The following is a 21,623-nucleotide window of genomic DNA, read 5'->3' as shown; positions in this document are numbered from 1 at the left end:
ATGCCCTGTGTTGGCTGCTGGGGAACTCTGAACAACGCACACAACTTTCTGGAGAAGTCTCTGCTATCTGCTGGATGGTGACCCCATGGTACTTACTTCCTGAGGTCATGCAAAATAGCGTCATCCTCCACCCTAGGCAACAGGGAGGACAATGCTGGGCTCCTTTTAGAGGACTTCATGCTAGTCCATGAGTCCAGGGTATCACAATAGGGAACCCACCTCCTCTGAGTTCAAAAAGGTCCTGGGGATCTAATAACCTAGAGTTTCCTCTTGGGGTGACTGAGTTGGGCTCCTCTCCAGTCTCTCCTCTGAAATGAGGAGTGTGCCACAGACCTGAGAAGTGGCCTGATGGGTGGACAAGGTTGATGAGTAGGTGAGTGGAGACCCTGTTGCTGCAGTATCGGCCACAGAAGCAAGACGGCTGGGGAAGAGTCTGAAAGAAACTCCATTTGGACCTGATCTTCTAGGCCATCAAGGAAAAGCAGTCAAAGGCAGCAGATGGGAGGTAACTTTACTTAATGCTGCTCCTCCTCCTCCTCCTGCTGCTGCTGCTGCTGCTGCTGCTGCTGCTGCTGCTGCTGCTGCTGCTGCTGCTGCTGCTGCTGCTGCTGCTGTTTTGAGGCAGGATTTCTCTGTGTAGCCCTGTAGGCCAGGCTGGCCTGGAACTCAAGAGATCTACCTCAGAGATCTATCTCTTCTTCTAGAGTGCTGGGAGGTTCCTGATTCTCCTGATGTATAACCTACATTGAGACCCGTGTGCCTTTGCACTTGTATCTTGCACCAGGCCTTTCCAACATTAGAAATACAACTGGATGTGAAGAGATCAACACGTGTTAACAAGCTTAGCAGAGTGATGGGCACACAGACTGGACACACAACACATCTGAGTTCAAAGAAGCCTGGGGCCTCAGAGGCAAAGCCACGTCCAGGAGAGGTTTGACCTTTGGGAGAGCCTGCCACTATGCGAGTGAGGCCAGGCATCCACACTGCTGTGTTATTTTTACAGCAGGGTCATGTTTCTTTGAGCACTAAGCTGAGGTGAGGGGAGGTAAGCCAAGGGGAAAGAAAGTGACCCCTGCCCAGAAAACAAGGCGGGGGGGGGGGGGGGGGAGGAGGGAGGATAGAACTCCAGAGATATCTTTAGACCCTGGCAGCAGAGGGAGGTGACCAGTTCCCCTGAGTGCCCTACCCCCACATCTCCTAGTCTCTTGTTGTTCCATGAATTCTTTAACTGAGAGGACCCTCACTGTGCCCTCATGCCTGCCAAACACACAGAGGACACACAGAGGAGTATGTGGGCCCGGGACGGAGTATGTATGGGCCAAGGTCACAGAGAGAGTCACGGGTAAATCCAGGCTTGCTGTCTCTGAGGTTTGACTTCTAAGCCTCCCACTCCTAGCTGTTCTCTGAACACTAGCAGGGCCCCCCGACTGGGCAGAACAAGGACTTGGGAAACACTAGGTAGGAGTGGGCTGAGAGGCTTTTACATTCCTGGAGCACAACCCTCTCAGAAACCTCAGAAAGCCACTGCAACAACAGAGCTAAGAGAGTCCTCCTGAGGAGGCCAGGGGACAGGGTAAGGAAGATCCCATTCATCCCCCGTCCTTGGGAAACTCATAAGGAGTCCCATCAGATCAACCCCTCTTTCCTCTCAGAGGCCTCTAGTGATGGAGGAGCAAACAAAACATACATTTCCTTCCAGGGGCATGGATCTCTGGAGGCACAGTATCGTCCTTGGCAATACTGATTCCTGGGAACGGGTGACATGCACAGGTCTGCGTGGCTTGGCTCAGAATCCCTTGAAGTTTGCAGGGACACTGAGATGGGGTGAAACAGAGCCAAAGGGCTGTCAGACAATCATCCATTCCCCCAGCTGGCAGAGACAGCCCAGGCTTAAGTGGAAGGAGCTGCTTCCTTGGGAATTCAGGTAGGTTAGCCCCCAAACCCAATCTAACCAGACCACAGACTCAGCAGAAAGCCCACTTCTCTAAGCCTCCTGAGGGGCTAGAATAGACTTAGGGAGGGAAAGGGTCCCTATTTTTGGAACAGGGGAACATCTAGAGAAGTCACCAGAAGGAGTCAGGATCACAGTACTGAAGGCCTCCGATTGGTTCTGACACCAGAAGACACTTACCAGCTCCACAGGATCACCTACAGGTGACCCTTCCAGCAGAAGATCTGTCCTGTCAGTTCCCAGACAGTGGGCCAGGACCCTGCATGAGAGAAAGGGGGCCAAGAGTCGGATGAGGTCCAGGAGCTATTTTGAGAGGCATTTTGAGAAGCCTAGCAGGGGCTCCTCCTCTCTATCTTGCTCCCCCACTGACCTTGTCTTCCGCCTTCCTCTCTGGCCTCCTCCCTCAGAAGCCCTCACACTCTTCCCAGGATGCTGTGGGTACTGCAGGCACTTAAGCATAGTGCCACTGAGTGTGGGTTCTGCAGGGAGCTGGTCCTACACCCTCACCTTATGGCCTCCTTTAAACCTTGGATTCCTACCAGGAGCTGCATCTGCATCTTGTCTACCCTGGGTCCCCATCTCAGACAGAGCAACAACAAGCCCAGGATTCTCTGCAATTTTTTAAAGTTAAAAGACCACATATTCGTCTGTCATTTGGATGGGGGCTTGAGCTGATGCTGTCCGGGCCAATGTTTGGGAGCCTCTTTCTGTAGTATCTGAATGTGTTTCACCTCCCCTTCTCCTTGGCTCAGATTGGCTACCTCACTCAGCCACCGCCTTAGCATCCACAGAAGTTTGGCAGGTGCTGAGAGAGTTAACAAGACAGCATGCACCAAACCAACCCGCAGGCACGTGGCTGAACAGTCCAGCAAAGGATGCTGCATGCCACCTCGGTTCAACCGGGGCTCCCAGGACATTAGTGAGTTGGTATAAAGCTGAACACTCACTAGCCCTCCTCTTGAGGAGAGTTCTCTCTTACCTGCCTTCACTTCCTAGAAGTTCAGGGTATAGGCAGGTAAGCAGTCACTCCCTCCAACCCCCCCCTCCATTTTTCCCTTTCTTCAGGTTCTGTCCAAACATCCTTTCAGGCAAAGGGGGATGGGGCGCCCCAGACAGATGAGCTCATTGGAGGGAGGAGGGTAGAGGGAGGAGGGAGCCAAACCATCCCCGATTGAGCAGAGACATGCTGGCCGGACAGTCCCAAGCTGGAGAGGGGTGTGTGGCCACTCCTAGAAGCAGCTCAGAGATGGGTGAGTCCTGGGCATCTTTCTTGGGGACCACACTGGGGTAGGGACTGAAGCCCCTAGACAGACTCTTAGCTATCCTAACTAGAAACCCAGAGCTATATTAAACTGCTTCCCGGGGTCACCAGGTGCCCTGCCCTCTCATCAGTGGAGGATCGGGGCTCAAGAGCGGTGGGATCTGGAGGCTTTGGGAAGTTGTGTTCATCGTGAGATTGTCATAGCAGCAAAGTGGCCACATGTGCTCCTAGAGACCAGGACACTATTCTGCCCCTCAGATGGGCATCTGATACAAAAATACAAAATTGTGTCGAGTACCAGGCAGGATACTAAATACCCTAATCCTGTTCTCTCCACAACCATTTTAGTTGGGGCTTGGGGCTGGGGTACGGGGGAGTGGGGGGTTGCATCAAGGAGAGGAGGCATGCAAGGGGAGGAGAGAGGATGGGGTGAAGAGGGGGAAAAGGAGGAGGGGAAGCGGAAGGGAAACACTGACTGGAGGGGATCTTCCCTGGGTGGAGTGCAGCTTCAGGAAGTAAGAGTGTGACGAGCTGAGGAGACAGGGATTGGGAGAGCTCAGGCCAGGTGGACTTCAGTGGTGACCGGAGCTAAAGGCCAAGAGGGAAGAAGGTGGCCAGCAGAGGCCGCCACCTACTCACAGAAGCAGGGAGGCAGAGCGCCAGGTCCAAATGGGACATCAGAGGCCTCTGGGAAAGCTTTGCCTCTGCTCCCTTTGACCCCTACATGAACATTTTGACCCCATGAACATTTTGGAGTTGGCCCAACTCACCGTTCCTCCACTTGCCCAATTCTTTGCACCTTAGGGAGCCAGTCCACTGTCCTTATGCTATAAAGTGTTGGCTTTGCAGAGTCCTGGCCTTTTAATCAGTTTCCTAGCCCCACCCCCTTGTCTGAGTACAGTACAGACGCTGACCACAGCAGGAATAAGAAAGGAATGAATATTTGGGGTGTGTCTTTATAATTAGCCAGACTGACGCAGAGTACCTCGCCCAGTGCGGGACACAGCAGGTACTTAATAAATAGTGGCTGTTCTTATAGGTCTAGCCAGCTGTCACTCAAGCCCATTTAGGTGGGACATGAAAAGTATCCCGTTTAGGGAAAGCTTTTTTCAGGGGAAAGTATAGTATGTGACTGGTGAAGTGGGAATGTGGCAGACTGGCAAATCTAAGAGAGGTAAGAAGAAAAGAAACGCCCATGGGGGAAGGGTGGGGACTTTCATCTTTTATGTATAGTCTTATCTGTAAAGACAGGAGAATCCACAGCCCTGGCTGGCAGGCCAAAGGAGGCAAGTTAGACTTGGCTCGATCTTTGGAAAGAAACGCCACAGAAGCACCTGGCTTCAGATTTCTCATCACCTTCCATCTATTTCCTCATTCTATCTAGGGGTTTGACAACACTGTCACCCCCACCCTTCTAAATTATGTAAAGATGTCAGTAAGGGAGTGTAAATCGGGCCACTGAGATGGATCAGTGTGTGCCTGTGGTAAGCCTGACGATCTAAGTTCAGTCCCCAAAACCTATATGGTGGAAGGAGAGAAATGACTCCTGCAAGTTGTCCTCTGACCTACACACACACACACACACACACACACACACACACACACACACTAAATAAATGTAAAAAGTGTGGGGTACAAAGGTACAGAGACAGCCTGGGAAAGCTCATGGCTGAATAGAAGGAGAAAGGGATTATTGTTATTCTTATTTATCTCCAAGCAAGCAAGGGTTAATCCTGCTTCTACCATGTAAGTCCTAAGGTGAGGGTATCGAGAGCCGGTGTCAGTAGTCTTAAAGGTTATCTAAAGGTGCCATCAGATACTTGAATCTTCTTGACAACACCTCCAAAGCTATGCCTGAATACCTTCTGGGATGGAGATCTCATTACTTTGGGAAACTCACGGCCTGAACAGTGGCCTCCACTGGACCAGTAGCTGCCTTCGCCAGCCAGTCTTAGTGTTTCGCCTTGGGCAGTATGAGACCAGTCTGATCAATGTGACCACTGCCTTCCCTGCTCGGTTTGACAACAACTGGGACGCACACCCCCCTTCCTGGCTAAGCATACCATCTTTCTCTGCCCTGTGTCCATGGAGAGAGCGGGTGGGGAACCTCTCGGTCTGCTGGAATACATGATGTGGTAGACCCAGTTAAGAAGCAGAGGCTGCTGGGGTTGAGATAAATATGGCTTTGCTGGGACTATAAGGGATGCCCCCTTCCACAGAACCCCAAGTAGCCGAGGTCAGTGACCAGGCTCTGTCCTGTTCCTTTCCCCATAGCACCTCTTGGACTTTTAAGGTCATTATTGTCCAAGGAGGGAAAGATGACATCACCAGGCTACCACCCACTCCCCACTTCTCAGCTTCTCTATCCCCCTCCTCCACCTGCAGCCTCCTCCCTCTCAGTCTGGGGTCTTTCTGTCCTATAGGATAATGGGGCCCTTGGCTGATTCCTCTGTATGCCATGTTACAATTCAAGATATGGGTCCCAGCTGGACACCCTGTTCCTGGGTCCCTGGAACTCTACTCTCTGGCGGGAGCCTCTCTTGAGAGGTTTTTGGGCACCTTGGATATGAGAAATGACTAGAACTTAGGGAGATTCAGGGTGAGACTGTGAGGAGGAGAGCAAGCCACCAGGGCTCTCTGGAAGAGCTCCTGTAGAGGGTCCCAAGCCACAGAGACCTTTCTGGACCCCGAGGTGACAGTGATGAAGGCCAAGGGGGCACAATGGGAATTTGTCCATTGTTATATAGCCCGGTGCCCAGTGTGTACCCGTCAGGCCCTGCCCTGGGTTCCTCTCACCTAAGTGTGTGGAGCCACCCCGTAAGATGCGTGGGAGAGCCATAACCTACAAAGAGCAGGCATACAAGCCAATAAAAGGCAAGGTGGGCTAGTGTAGAAGCAGAAGTATAGGACAGTGGTTCTTGCCATGGACATTGGGTCAGCTAGGGGAAGAAAGACCAGGGCTCTGACCCTGCCATCAGCCAATCCTATGACTCCCCTTCTCCGAACTTGTGCTTTGAAAATCAACCTTTAAGGAAGCATGAACCTCTTCTATACCAGCACAGGCCACAGAAAGGGGCAAGGCAGGAGGTGGGCTGCCATGGCTGCTGTGTTGAGGTGTTCGAGGCCCAGCACTAGATGGAGATTGCAGGAAGGGACAAAAGGCAGTTATTTTTGCCCGCTACAGGACCCTCTCTATTCTTGAATCCACATTTAGCCATAAGCCAATTCTGGTCTTCTGTTTCCCCTTGATGGTAATGAGGAGACCTGGCTGTGTATTCAGTGGGCCCTCTCATCTCTGAGGTTGTAAATATCTACTTGCTGGCTGCCTTCCTGTGGTCCAGATTCTTATCCCACAAATGGCTATCAGGATAGTGAAAGCACAGCTTGGTTTGGTCCTCTCAGCCTGGCTAAGGAACTTGGGAAGCCAATGACCTGACCAATCTTAGCAGGAGTTAGGACGAGGGAAGTCTTTGCCCCCCAGGCAACTTGAGCTACAATCAAAGCTATCCCACCCAACGCCAAAGACATCAAATTAGGATAAACACTGAATCCAGGCACAGTCTGAACCTTCCAAGTGTTCTTGGCGGGGGAGGGTGGGGGATGAGGAGACTATTAGTGACATGCCTGGGCATTAGGGGTTCATGTCCACCCTGAAGGCAACAGGCAGTCTCCCTGGTGCTCTTCTGCTCAGATTCAATTTTTCTCTTGAGAACAAAGACACCCTCTATGACATCCTGCCCCGAGAAGGACTCAGGGGCTCCAGGGAATAGGTACCCTTCTAAATGCAGGTCCTCTGACTCTGTTAATGTTGATCATAGCATCAGTATCTTTGGTTAACACTGCTGCTTCCTTCCTGGTGTCTCCCTCAGCTAATATCTGTGGTCCTCACAAGCATAAGGGTTACTAATCCTGAGACCTTCCTGGAATATTCCTGACCACTAACCACCAAGGCGGGTCTCCAGGTCACCAGAGGACAGGCAGAAAAAGAACCTACTACTTAGAAATTTTCTGGACATTCAGAAAGTTTAAGTCCCAAGACAGTAGAGACCCCAAACAGAAGGTTGGCCTTGGTCTTGAACATTGTTTAAACATTGTGTGTGTGTGTGTGTGTGTGTGTGTGTGTGTGTGTGTGTGTGTGTGTGTGTGTGTGTGTGTGTGTTTATATGCAGGAGTCTCCTTCTATCATATGAGTCCCACGGATGAAACCCAAGTTGTTGGGCTTTGTGGCAAAGCAATTTAGCCACTGAACTACCTCCCAGGTCCTTGAATGTCTTAAGGCTGATTCAGCACTAGGTAAATAGGAGACAGTGATACAAAGGCAGATGAGACAGGGGCAGCATGACCTCCCACCAGCCACCCTCCCCACTGAAGCTGCACAGGGGTGCTCTGACCAGCTATTATCCTCTCTTTCCAGAACTCAGAGCAGACATGAGAGTTGTCTGCCTAGTCAGATACTGGTAAGAATCCAGGAGCAGGAAGGATGGTCCATCTGTCTATGGGAAGTATAGGTACATCCTCAGAGCAGTCAACCTTGGGTACTTCAGGCTCATCTTCATCCCAAAGTCTCTCTGGAAGTCAGTACTCAGCCACCTGTCTCAGAGTACTTAGCATGAAGGGCAGAGTCCTCCCGGGGATCAGGGCAGGTAGACTTCATTCTTCCTTGCAAGGCAAGTGCCTTCACACCTGGCAGCATGCATGGCATCACGGAGAAGGACTGTCAGGGTTTCTCACCAGCAAAACCTTCCCATAACCCAGTCTGCACCCCGAGGAAGAAAGCCACACTAAAGAGAGGTTCCGGTGCGGGGGAGACAGTGTGTTTATTGCAGCCAATAGATCCAAGCAATCTGACAAACTGCTAAAGAAATTCAGCCTGCTCCCAGCAGTCAGGTCACAGAAGGCCAATTGTTTAAGCTTCTCTCCCCTCCCAACCACCAAACGGGAGGTAGAACCTAGGCCTGCAGAAGTATTTGCTAATGCTGTTGGGTTCTCCCTTAAAAAGCATAAAGAACATTCCATAATGAACCTTTGGTACTCGGAAACAACGAGAAGTGATTACAACCCCCCCCCCACACACACACACACAGTGTAACGCTCGGAGTGGGCATAGTGAGATGTTTTATCTGTATATATAATATATCTCTACCTATATAGAAAGGCTATGTACAATAGCATCGGCAAGCCTTAATAAAGGAAGACGTCGACGAGAGGCACGGCAAGGCTGTCCATTCTTAAGACATATGTAGGGGAAAAAAGCTTTCTTAATTTGTCACCCGTTCCAACTGCACCAAGCCATTTTCATGGCCTGGGACTAACCTCTTTGGACCTGGTCGGTATCTCCACCTGTCTACCTGCTTAACCTGATCTTGTAGGTATGCAGCAGCCCAACTTTCCCAAGGAGACTCACAGGGAAATGTAGACCCAATCAGCTTTTCCCATTTGATAAAGTGGGACTCGACCGTCGACGAGTCCCGTAGCTGGAGGGGCAGACAGCGACTTCCAAAGCCAGTTCCAAGGCACCGCAAGGCATTTTCAGTCCTGAAGTATTGTGCTTTGTTCTCATGAGCTGAACCCCACAGGTTAGCCAGCCAGTCTTTTTCTTTGCAGTGGCCCTTAATTAGGAGGCAGAGGCAGGTGGGATGTGAGGAGGGGGTTCTGGGAGAGCGGGAGAGGCAGGAGAGATTGGGAGCACAGTGGTGGGAGCATACAGCCAGGAGCAGAGCTCAGAGCCCACTCTGCGGCAAGAGAGCAGTTTGCAGGCGTAAGCTAAGAAGCAAGCTTGAGCAACAGCCCCAGTAGGAACATCTCAGTTTCCCACCCCACCTCACAGAAGCCAAGTTTTGTTCCCAACCTGGAGCCCAGAGACCCTGGAGGAGGGTCTAAGTGGCTCCAAAAGAAAGTGCAAATGAGGGCAAGTAGCTGGGGCAGAAATGGCTCCTGACCCAGCCCATGAGATCCGGAGACAGGCATCGCTTTCCCTGGACCCCATTTTGTCAGGACAGAAAAAAAAAAAAAAACCCAAGAAACTTTACTTCTCTAAGAGTCAGCTTATTAATACAACCCTATGGGGGATCTCATAAGTAACCATTGCCCCAAAATGTTAGGAGACTTCACAAAAGCAAAGTCCCTTGTCTGTGCACCATGAAAGAAGAGGGCACATGCCAGGTGATGAAAACTGGCCACTCCCCGCTGCAGAACTATACACCACCACCCTTGGCTTCAGCTAGCTTGAGGAGCCCACGACTCATCACTCTACTCCTAGTTGGCTTGCTTGGAGAATAGGCAGTGCCCACCTGCTCCGGGCATCCCCGGGGTTTAGCTCACTCCCATTGGCAGTGTGTTGTTTGGCAGTTAGGTACTGAACCAAAGAGTTTAGAACTTCCAGAAAGGTTAGATTTACCCTACCCAGGAGTTCTCTGGCTGGTTACCCATCCCTTACTCCGTGCCCAACGTACGTAACCCCTGTACCCTTCCCAACAGTACCTTTCCCCTTCCCTTGTACTCTTACTTTCCCAAACCCCAGATTCTAGAGTCTCATCCTTCTGCCTCTCTTGTAGAAGCAGTGGTTATGGAGTGGAAGTAGATGCACCAAAAAAACAAATGAATCTTGGTCCTACAGTGCGGATTTGGCAGTCCCTGACCCTGGTATGGCTTTGTATGCACCCCTGGCACGAAGCACGGTGCCTGGAGTACAGCATAAACTCAGTAAATTGTTGTTGGATTGAAGTGAATTAAGCTGAACCTTCCACCTACTCCCATTGGTCTCCTTGAGTGGCTATTGTCTCTGATAAGCAGAGGCAAGTATTGGTCCCTGAGACTGTCTTGGTTCTGTCTCTACCACTCTTTCCCGACCCTGAACAGCTAACTCCCTGAGCTTGTGGGGACTGAGTTCCTGGAAGAAGCGTGGGGCTAGATGAACCCCACCCACTACCACGTCCAAACACCTCCTGGGCTTAAGGGTCTCCTGCCAGGAAGCTCTGTTTATTCTAATTGGGGACCAAGGAGCCAGAACATGGGCAATACTTTCAGCTTCTGTCTGGTCACTTGGAACTTCAGTCTCCCCATCTGCAGGAGGCTCTGTGCCAGTTCTCTGAGCGTGTCCCAACATGATACTCTCCGATTAGCTTTCTGCCCTCCCTTTCTCCCATCTCTGGACTTATAACAAGTTTCTTATAATGATAGTAAAATGTCTCTGGACTTAAGTCCCTTATAATGATAGTAACACGGCAGTGAAAGTTGGTCTCCCACAGGAGAGACTTTCTCCCCTTACAAAGGAAGTTCAGGGCGGGGGTTGGGGTGGAGGGGGGGTAGGGCTCAGATGCTCCACCAGCATGCTCTCATATTTCATGCGCTCCAGCCTTCCCTTCCTTCTTGCCTAAAGCCAGGCAGAAACCCTGCCAAGGGCAACTAGAAACCCTCAAACTAAAGCCCTGCAGGAAGTTGCCCCTATACACAGCCCCGCCCCGCCTCCCCAAACACACTCCAGTTCTGAGGTTTGAAGGCTGCTAGCTGAGGCCAAGGTGATTATCTTGTTTAAGAAGGCAGCCACATGTATGCAGTGAAGTCCGCACCCCTCAGTCCCTCACAGGTCTCCTAAGGAGCAGCCCTGGAGTAGGATATCATCCTACCTGATGCCGCTTTTCAAGTAGCGCTCTTGCCAGCATCCCCAAGGGAGCGGTAGCCAATCGTAAACCAGAGCCTCTCTGGGAGTGGCTAGTGATAGAAACAAGGCCAGAACAGAGTTCTCTGGGCCAAGGCTCCTGTCCGGAAATGCCTCAGCCCTACCTTTCCTTGAGTGCTCTGGAAATGTACAGTCATCCCTTTAAATAATGCTTTCACAAATGGTAGGAGCCCACCTTCGTCCCCAGCTGATGGCTGTTCCGGGTTGGGAGTAGCCAGAGGAATAGAGCAAAGCCATCATCAGGAGTCATTCCCATGGTGCCTCTGGTCAGCACAGAACTACCCCCTCCTCTCCCCTCCACCACACACACACACTGCTACTCCCTAGAGTTTAAGCCGCCAGCAGACCAAATCCTAACAGGGTGGGCAGCCGACCTCTTCTCCCACTGCCCTCCCTCCCCCCATCTTGTCTTTGGGACCACACACACATCTTTCTTCCTCAAAGGCTGACAGGCTAGAGCCCTTCTCTGTTTTCCCTGGGACTCGCATATCTCAGATACCAAGGCAGTTTTCAGATGAAAGGGAGGGAGGTCACCCTTGGTATGGGAGTGGGGGCATGGGAAGTGAGGTCCCAGGTCGACCCTGGGGTCCTAGTCGAGAGAAGCACACCAAGAGAGAGCAGGCAGGGGTCACACTGTACAGGGCAGAGAGTGAGAGGAGACAGGCACAGGGAGGGGCTTCAGGGCGGGCTTCCGGTTACTTGGCGCCGTCTTCCGCGTTGCCCTCGCCATCCGTCTTGCCTTCCTCTTCGGTCTTCAGGTCGTCCGTGCTGAGCTTCTGCTCTTTTTTCCTCCTCACACATTTGACCACCATCAGCACCAAGATGACAACAGCCAGGAAACCCCCCACTGAGGCACCCACAATAACGGCGACCGTGGAGTCCCGCTCTGGGGGCACTGGGGGAAAGGAAGCAGAATCATAGAGCTGGGAAGGAAAATCTCTCTCTCATCCCTGCTCTCCAAAATAGGAGGGGATATTATTTGACTCCTCTCCATGGACAGGGCATTAGTGAAAGTCAAAGCAACCTAGACCACTGCCTCCTCCCCCAACCCCGTCTCTTCAAAAAGCCCCTCCACCCCCAGAATGGAGTATTTTAAATCATGGGCATTAAGATCAGACTCAATCTAATTCTAGAAGTTAGGAATTGTGAGATCTTAAGAAAGGTATGCTCTTGAACCTCAGTATCCTCATCCATAAAATGGGCACAATTAAGGTTTTAATCGTGGTTGACTTGTTCCCTCAGCAGGCAGGGTGTGGATGTCTTCCACCAGTACAAGCACCCGAAGATGAGATGGGAATCACAGCCTCCTTGAAGTGCCCCGAGCTAAGCTGTGGAGAAGGGTCAGTGTCTCGCACTGCAGCCCTGTCACTCTTACCTTCCAGAAGGACCTGCAGGTAGATCTTGCCATGGCCACGATGGCGGTCCGGAGGGTTGGTGATATAGCAGTTGTAAATGCCTTCGTCCTCTAGTTGCACTTTCTTTAGAGTCACTGACACATCATATTTACTGGGGTTCCCCGAGAACTCTACCCGGTCTCCAAACCTCTCCAGCTTCAGGTTAATGATCTTCATTCGGAACTGGAGGAACTGGGAGGGGAGGGGTGGATTAGTATAAGTGCTGAGTGAGCAGGGGGGCTAGGAGGATCCAGAGGACACACCCTCTTCCCCGTGCATCTTCTTTTTGAACATGGGAAGGAAGGGAATTAGACCTGGAAGGGCCATCCAGTTGTGGTGACATCATGCCCTCTGACATCAGACAGCCCACCCAGACTCCTCTTGGGGCTAGGGATGGGAATGGTGGGCTTCCTGCTTTGGGACTGTTGTTTCCTTCCCTCTACTTCCCTCTACCGCCTCCTCCACCAGGACTTACCATCTCCTCTGAGCAGTTGCTACACTCCTGGTAAGTCCAGTTTAGAGAGAACTGCTTGTGGTTCACGGTGTAGCAGGAGTTGAAGGTACAGGGTAGGCGGGTGTCAGACCCATTGATGACACTGAGAGTGGCAGGGGCTGTGACCTCCATGCTCCGCCCCGGGGGCACTGCAGAGAGAACCATAATCTGACGAAGAGACTTGAGGAAGGGTTGTAACCCTTCTATAGGCAATGGGGAACAGATAGAGAGAGGCAGAGAGGAGTTAAGGGGCCATGGGCTGGGCTCCTTACAGCTGTTATGAAGCCAAAGCACACGAGAGACACCAGATGTGGTCCTTAGGAGGGAAAGGGGAACAGAACAGGTATGGGACAGCACAGCGCTGTCAAATTGTCTACCAGGCCATGAGCAGCCAAATGGACTCAGCTTGTTCTAAGTCCACTGTGGGCGGACCCTCTACTTGCCTCTGCCTACCCCAATGCCACTTCCCTGCCAGACGCTTTACTGGGCTTGCCTCAATTTCCCCTTCTTCTCCATCCACTTCAGATTATTTTTGCTGTGCCAAAGCCCCTCCAGGGGGAGCGTCAGTGTCCCCATACGGCAGGCAACTAAAGCTGGGTGAGCCTGGGAAAGCCTCGCTCTCTCCTGGCCCAGCACAAGCCATTGATTATCCCCAGGCTCGCACAGACAAGAAAGAGGGCAGACAGGGAGGAAGAGGCGCCCCATAAGAAGAGGTTCATTCTGAGGACTTGCTGCTCGGCCTACATGGATGGTCTCCCCTTTGGGAAATGTTGACCTGGAAACGCTATGGCAAGAAGCTGGTTCAGATTGGCAGGTGGCAGGGTGGGGACAGAAATCCCTCTGAAGTACTAGATGAGACACCAGGCATAGGTCAGGGCCTGGTGCTGCAACTGAGAAATGTGCCTCCAGGGTGCTCCACTCAGAGTAGAGCTGAGGGAGGACAGGTGAGCTGCCCAGAGCCCAGCTGTTCCAGAGACATGTACTGTCGAGGTGTGAAAATACTCCACAGATATACTCAGGGCTGTCTCAGGCTAGCCCAGACCTTAATTCTAAGATCGTCTGCCAAGACTCTTTAAACTTCATTCTAAAAATACTAGCTTAGTACAAACAGGGCATGGGGTGTAGCGCAGGGGTTGAGTGAGGGCTCATGTCAAAACTCTGGCAGTGACAATCAGTGTCCCAAATTCATTTTCATTATTTTGTGATATGGGGCATGATTATTTGTTTGTCTAGTTGGTTGGTTGGTTCCGTTTGGTTTTTACAACATTTGGTCTTGGAGTGTTGGAGGTGGGGGCATCTGGTTGGCCTCCTCTGGTAGCCCAGGCTATCTTGAAATTAGCTATGTAGCTAAGGATGACCTTGAACTTCGGACCTGCCTATCTCCACTTCCCGAGTGCTGGGATTACAAGGGTGCCCCACCCCCACCCAGTTTATTCACTGCTGGGAATCAAATGCAAGACTTCAAGGGTAGTAAGCAAACATTCTACCAACAGAACCACACCCCCAGTCCTCATTCGTTCACTCTACTAAATATACATAAATTATCTATGTGTGCCAGGTTGCGGTTAGTCCTAGGTCCTGGGAATTGTCACTAGTATGAGGCATAGTTGCTGTGTTGTGGGGCTTGTATTCTGGTGAGGGGACATAAAGGGACAACAACAAAAATAAGAACATGGCTGTCTGGAGCATTACATGACATGGGCTATAAAGACAAAGTATGGCAGAGGGGAGTGGTCAGGGAATAAGGCTCTGGAGAATGACATTCAGGCAGCATCTAACTCAAGAGGAGTGAGCCATTTCAGAATATCAAGGGCCATGTTCCTATGGCTGGATTGGCCTTTGCACATCTGAGAAAGAACAAGACAGGGCATGGTAAGACCTGAGGTCAGAGTTGGGCAAGGGCTGGGCTGGGGGGCAGAGCATGGGAGGTGGGATGATTTCAGGGAGTTTAAGGGTGGGGTGTCATAGCTGGGGTGCCAGCTGAGTGAAGATTACAGCTACAGAGATGGGCAGAAACCTGGCCCCCCATTCCACTTATGTTCTGTCCCAGCTGTAGCCCGGGTCAACTATGAGAAACGTAAGCATTTCCTCCACCTCCCTGTGCCTCAGCCTCCTCCTCCAGAAACCCTAGTTCGTGACACTGTCACTGAGTGGTCCCAGTGACTGAAGCAAATGCCGGGTGCTCAGTAAATGACAGCTGCTATTCACTGCATTCTCCTAAAGTTCTGCTTTGGGGACAGAAGGAGCTAAGAGATGAGATGGGGAGGTCTCTAGGACTTGAGGGTACCTCCAGACTGGATTTACCCCAGATCTAGCTAAGGAGCCAGGCTGCAGGGATCCTGGGTTTTCTCACAAACCTGCCAACCCCACCTTCAGAAGCAGAGGTGCAGCAGCCTGCAAGCAGAGAAGCTAAACCTTCCCAGAGCACCCTTCTGCTCAGCACATCATCCCTGCTAAGGGCCTGCAGAGCTCACAACCTAAGGACAGGAGGTTCTCCAGACTGCTGGCCTGGAAATCCCCACCAAAGCCCTGGAGGGAGGCAGGCCTATGGACCTCACCTTCTCACCAAGGACTCCAGTTGGGCACTGAAATGCTCACAGAGGGAATGCCAGCTGGGAAGCTGGTGAGGCTCCTCCCAAGAGGAGCAAAGCCTGGTTCTCAGCTCTTGCACTTTCATACCGAATCTAAAAGTACCCGGCACGATGCCAGGCGAGGAGGTGTGCAGAAAATATTAACACCACGCCCACACTGCCGAGGCTGGGAACTCTGAGAAGAGCTGATGGAGGCTTGTCCTCAGTTTACCTTCCAACCTCTCCAGCCCCCTCCCGCGAAAGGGCTTCCACCTTTCCAGGGCTACCCCTCCGCACAAAAAAATGCTCTGTGAAACTAGCTGGCTCTGTGAAGTCCACCGTCCTCCGCCTGTTCCTCCCCGGCAGCTGAACTTGAATATCAGCTCACATCTCCCTCCCGCTCCGTCTCATCGAGTAGGAGCCAGCTAACCGTCTGGCAGCAGAGTTGCAGGGGAGCCAGAGGCAGTTTCAGGCTAATGGCAGCGGACAGAGCAAGGTGCAATGCGGGTTCCCCTTCCTGTGCTCTGCAAGGGGAGCCAGATGGGACTCGTGTGCCCTCTAGTGGCCACAGATGTCAACTATCCGGTCCCGTCAGCAGGGAAGAAAGTGGGGAAGGGGCCAGAGCTAGCACGGACTCTAACCCGGTAGCGGGACAAGCTGAAGACAAGAAGGTGGCTCTCACCCACTGGCCCACGATTCAGCCCCAGACATCGTGAGAATCTCAGGGGTGTCGGGATGAGGGCCTGAACCTCTCAGCAGTTTAGACGCTCACTAAATTCAGGGAAGCATTCGTCAAGGCCAGAGAGTGAGATCCTTGGTGCTTCTGGAAAATAGGTAGATCCGGGCCCAGGGACAAACCCTTCATTCTAACTGCCCACAGTGCTACCGGCAACCTCGGATTCGCCATCGCCATCTCGAATTCCAAGGTTACCTCGACGAGGATGCGTGACTGCCAGTCACTTTCAGACAAAGTGGAGCACAAAGAAATCCAGTGACTAGCCCAACTTTATAAACAGCCAGGATGCAACGAGACTAGAACCTGAATCCATGCCGCCTGGACATGGAGCTGGGTGGTGGTGTTACTGTCCGCTCAAGGAGTCCTAATATGTACACAGCACCTCCAGCCCCCAGGTCCAGCAAGGATCACCAGCAGACAGTGGTCTCCTAAGGAACTCCAATCATAGGAACCACGACCTTCCCAAAGTCCTATTAAGTACCAGGTCTGAAGTCTAGGTCTCCTGATTTCTAACTCACAGGAAGAAGATAATGGGGTGCAGCGACCCAGGATTTGACACAGCTGGGTTCTTTAGGCCCTGGCCGTCCACCGTTTTCCCAGGCCAATCCTACAGAGACCCTGAAACAGGGCTTATCTGCCAAACACTCTCTTCGAAAGACTGGAAGTAAGTTCTCTTTACCCTTCCTTCCAGTCCTAAGGCAATCTATACACTTGTCTTATTCTTGAGAAAAATATATTTTTTTTTAAAAAGGGAGAGAGGGAGAAGACGAGAGAGAGGGAGGAGAAATTGTCCTCCGATAGCCCCTGCCTCCAAGGGAAATGTGATGTCTAATCCCACCTGCTCTCCCACCTTCCCATTCATATCCTCTCGCCCAGATCTCTTCCCCAGGGCAGCCAGAACCAAGCTGTATGCCTTTTCCCTGCCCCCAAGACTCCAGTGGCTTCCTGCTGCTTCTAGGGCAGAGTTCTGGTACCTGGGTGTGGCTCCCGTCTGGGGTCCAGCCTCATCTGCTAGACCAGACCCCACCCTTGCATGGGACACTGGTGACTCCACAGCTCTGAGTGTCCTCTTCCCTCACCTCCACCAGGCCTTGTTCAGGCTTTTGCTTTAGGTTGGAGGGTTTGCTCACCCTCCTCTTTGGAGTTCTTCCACATAAACCGCAAACCCCACTCATAGGGCACAGCTTGGGTGACATCTTCCCTAGTGTCTGGTCCTCTCCCAGACAGGTTCCTATTCTTTCCAATGATTTAGGGTCAAGTGGAAGAGGGCCCAAGCCTAGGACTCTAGAGGTCTTGATATGATCTTGGGCAGGCTCATTAAGGTTCTTTCTGGTGCTGCAATGTCCTCATCTGTAACACAGGGGACACTAACCCCCTCTGAGGCTAACGAGACTATTAAATGACATGCTCTATATGTAAAGCCCAGCACAGTGCCTGGCACACAGCTGTTAGCAAGAGGTGACCTCTAGAATTAGCACACCCAACGTTCTTCTATCACATTCCATGCTGAGGTGCTCTTTCTTATGTACCTGTGGTCACCTCCTTCTTATTCGTGTTGCTATCCCTGAGTCCAGAGAGGCATATAGCACATAGTAAATGCTCAATAAAATTTTGTTGCCAGGGGTAGGGGTAGGCAGGGAGGAGGCATTCTCCTCCAAATCTAGGTCCTGCCCTTAGCAGCAAATCTGTAGGGTTGAGCTGAAGCCCACACTCTACTCTCTAAGCCCACTCAAATATAACCCAGACCTTGATGGCCGGGCCAGTGGCTGAAGAACTGATGGTCTTGAGAAACACCCTGGAGCTTGTTGAGGGAATAGCTGTTTGCCACCTTTACAGTCATCCCCATGTAGCCTGCCTCTGAGACACTATCCCTCCTAATATCTGTGGTATCCCAGTATCCCAGTGAGCACTGCTACTACAGGCATCCAAGTTCCATTGCCAGGGGAATGGACTGCCAGCGGCATGCCTTCTCCCAGCTTCCCGAAGTTCAAGGTCTGCACCCTCACAGGCTTGTTGAAACATGCACTTCTTCCCATTACCCCTTGCAGCCCTCATGCACAGGCCACTCCATCCAAGACACCATCTCCCTCAAGCCCAGGCTGGCTGGTCCTCTTGCCAGGGCCCTCGTTCACTGCATAGACAGCCTCCATCTGACAGGAGTCCGTGGCCTGTGCCTGTCCTCCACCTCTGGCTGCTTCTTTTTTTTTTTTTTAAATTTAGATTCACCTCTTACCTCCCCCTCCCACCCCCCCCACCCCCCCACTTTTTTAGCCTGCACTTGAGACTCTTCACCAATTAATACTAACAGAGCAGTGCCACTTCCTGGACGTTGGGGGCAGTAGAACCCAATATTAAAAGAATGTGCTTGGTCAGATACACGGGGAGTTCAAATCTCAGCCCTCTCATGCTAGTCACACGACCTGATTGAAGAAGTTACTTAACCTCACCGTGTCTCCGTTTCCACCCTAGAACACGAATAGAATCACAGGATCTACTACCACAAGTAACTGCTGTGAGGGAGGGCTTTACAAAATGTGCCGTGCCAGGGTTCCTGAGAAGCATTCAGAATGATCTGTTGGTTCCTGCCATGTGTCAGGTCACAAGTTCACCAAGCAAAAGACAGTCTCCAGTCACCCAAGGCAGAAGTGATGCTCAGGGGACATAGCTTGGTTATGAAGTAAAACACAAAGCTAACTTTAAACTTAGGTCCAGTTTCAAAAGACGGACCATGTTAGATCTTTATCTTGCAGGCTACCAGGATGGCCTCATGTCTCTGTTTATCCCTGAGGCCCAATACCCAGCATGAGAGGGAGAGAAGTGGGATATACCACCCAGCACACTGAGAAAGGACACAGAGGGTGAGACAGACAAATAGAGACAGACAGACAGACACAGAGACAGAAAGAAAAACAGAGACAGACAGGTTGAGAGAGTTTGTAATGGGGAATATTCCCACCTAAGATCCTTAGACTTGACCCTCAGATACTGCAGATCCCTCTTTAGGAGCAAGAATGAAACTGTCTATAAGGCAGCATTAGAGCCCAGCATGGTGGCACTTGTCTGTAATCCCATCACCCAGGAAGAGAAAGAGACAAGAGAATGACTGAAAGTTCAAGGCCAGCCAAGACTACAAAGTGAGACCTTATGGAGTGGGGGTGGGGTGGGGAAGTAGGCTTACAAATAACCTCCTAACATACCTGCCTAATATGAGGTCCTAGGTGTTCAGCTACGAAATTGGCTTTGGGACCATATGAGAGAGTGGTCCTCGAGGCTGGGCTAGACCACAAGGCTGGGCTGGACCACTGAGACTGGTTTTAAAGGAACTCTTCATAGGTTCCACTTATAGTTTGCTCCTTCTTCCTGGATCTTGGGCACCTGACCTCATCCATTCCATCTGGTCCACGCCAGGGGTGCCTGCTCCAGCAGCTACTCCGGATGCCTCTCCTCCCGACCCAGGGTCCATCCTCAAGCCTGATCCCCACCTCCTCCCATTCACATCACAAATTGGTGGGACAGGCTCAACTTTCTGCCCCCAACTCTGGAGAACGCTCTCTCCTTTAAATCCACCAGATTCCAGGGAACGGGGCTCACAAAAGAGACTTTTAAATAAACCAGCAACTCCTATGAGCTCTCATGGGAAGTAGGTGAAAATGAAAATATAATAATAACAATAATAATAATAATAATAATAATAATAATAATAATAATAATAAATGAAAAGTCCCTGAAGAGACCGCAGAACAGCTTAGTTCTGCCCCACCCCCACATAGGTCCGCTTCAGGGAAATCCACAGTAAAAAAACACCTCTTGATAAATTTGATCATTTTCATCCCCAAGCGACAGCCCCTAGTCAACATTTCTGGGACCAAGAAGCCCAGCATCCGGCAGTCCCAGCTGTCCCAGATCCCCAGCACGCCCCTTCCCAAGGACACAGAGGGAAGTCTCACACTCCTCCTTCCCTCCTGCCCCCTGCCCCCTCCTCTTTCCGCTGCAGCTGCACTTCTGACCCTTAGGAACATGCAGATGTGGTTCTAACTTACCCAAAGAGAAAAACAGACTGAGCCCCGTGAGACTGAAGGCAGGGCGAGGTAGCCAGGCAGCCCTGTGCATTTTCAGAGACTGTGATGTTAGGCGGGTGGGCTGTGGGGAAGGGTGATTGAGGGACCAAGGACCACAAGGGAGGAATGGTTGGATGCTAAAAAAGAAAATGCACTGATGTACTTCAAAGACATATGCAACATTAAGGAAGCTTTATTTCCATCTCTCTAATATGGCCGACTCGTATGTGGCTGCTAAAAAGAGAGGGGGGTGGTGTGTAAAGGGAAAGGGAGAAAAAAAGGGGATGGAGTAAATATTGTGGTTGGTGGATTTCAGAAAGCAGGTGGGAGGGCATAAAACAGATATTCCTGGAAGAAATTAACTTGCCAGAAAATTTCGCCTCTAAACTTAGAGCTCAATCTAATCTTGCCTTTCTACTGCATTTGAAATTATTTTTTTTTTATTATAAACATTGTTAGAGATGTCTAGGTGAGGTGGCACATGTCTGCTATCTTAGCAGTAGGGGGACAGAAATGGGACTTCTGGGAACTCGCAGCAGTCCAAAGCTAGCCTAGGTTTCAAAGCAAGACCCTTGCAAGAAAAGAGAGGAAGGGAGGGAGAGGAAAAAAGGAGGGAAGGGAGGAGAGAGAGAAAGTTAAAAAAAAGAAAGAAAGACTATTGGAGCCATCCATTTTTATCAAAGGGCTGTAAGAAAGTCCTTTTTATCATTTAAGTACACCCCAAAGGCCATCGAGTTGATTCAGTGGTGGAAGGTGCTTGCAGCCACTGCCAAGCCTGATGACCTGAGGTGGATCCCCTGGAACACAACTGGTCATCTGGTAGAAGGAGAGAACTGATCTCTGCAAGTTGTGGGCCAACCTCAACACATATGAGTGGCACCTGTGTGCTTACATGCTCTCTCTCTCTCTCTCTCTCTCTCTCTCTCTCTCTCTTTCTGTCTCTGTGACACACACACATACACACACGGGGGAAGGAGAGAGAATACATAGATGATGGATGGATGGATGGATGGATGGATGGATGGATGGATGGATACATGCATGTATACATACATACGTACATACATACATACATACATACATGTATGCATACATGTAAACACACACCCAGGAGAGAGTTGTCTTTTACTGTTTGGGTTCAGCGAAGTGGGCAGGAGGCTCTTGGGAAGTAATGAGTTCCTCATTGCTCTAGCATTTCCACAGAAAACAGAACTTGTCAGAGAAGGCTGATGTACAAATACCTAAGAGACTTTTACAAGTCTCTTATGGATCTTTGAGGGACCCCGATTCAAACAAACGCGCAGGAAAGGAACAGATTTAAGACAAGAGGAGCAGGGAGTGAATGTAAACTGGGTGTTGATTATATCAACTAATGTTGTCGGGTGTCATAAAGATAGTATCTGTGTTTTTGACACCCAATGGGTGACGTGGCTGATGGTCCCAGATGATTGGTGGTGCCTGGGGGTACACGTCCCTTGA

General features: G+C 51.0%; 1 protein-coding gene across 1 annotated transcript; it reads right to left on the bottom strand.

The window, feature by feature from the left end:
* Positions 1 to 8,007: 8,007 nt before the first annotated feature.
* On the bottom strand, positions 8,008 to 20,373 carry Scn2b (sodium voltage-gated channel beta subunit 2). The gene is made up of 4 exons (XM_076924967.1): positions 20,127 to 20,373; positions 12,763 to 12,929; positions 12,269 to 12,479; positions 8,008 to 11,788 (listed from the first exon to the last, which is right to left on the bottom strand). Exons 1-4 carry the CDS (start codon positions 20,194 to 20,196, stop codon positions 11,589 to 11,591), a joined length of 648 nt encoding a protein of 215 aa, XP_076781082.1. The 5' UTR covers positions 20,197 to 20,373; the 3' UTR covers positions 8,008 to 11,588.
* Between the last annotated feature and the right edge of the window lie 1,250 nt (positions 20,374 to 21,623).

The sequence above is a fragment of the Arvicanthis niloticus genome, chromosome 26, assembly GCF_011762505.2.
Source record: "Arvicanthis niloticus isolate mArvNil1 chromosome 26, mArvNil1.pat.X, whole genome shotgun sequence".
NCBI classification, from domain to species: domain Eukaryota; kingdom Metazoa; phylum Chordata; class Mammalia; order Rodentia; family Muridae; genus Arvicanthis; species Arvicanthis niloticus.
This window is presented reverse-complemented; position numbering and strand designations above follow the sequence as displayed.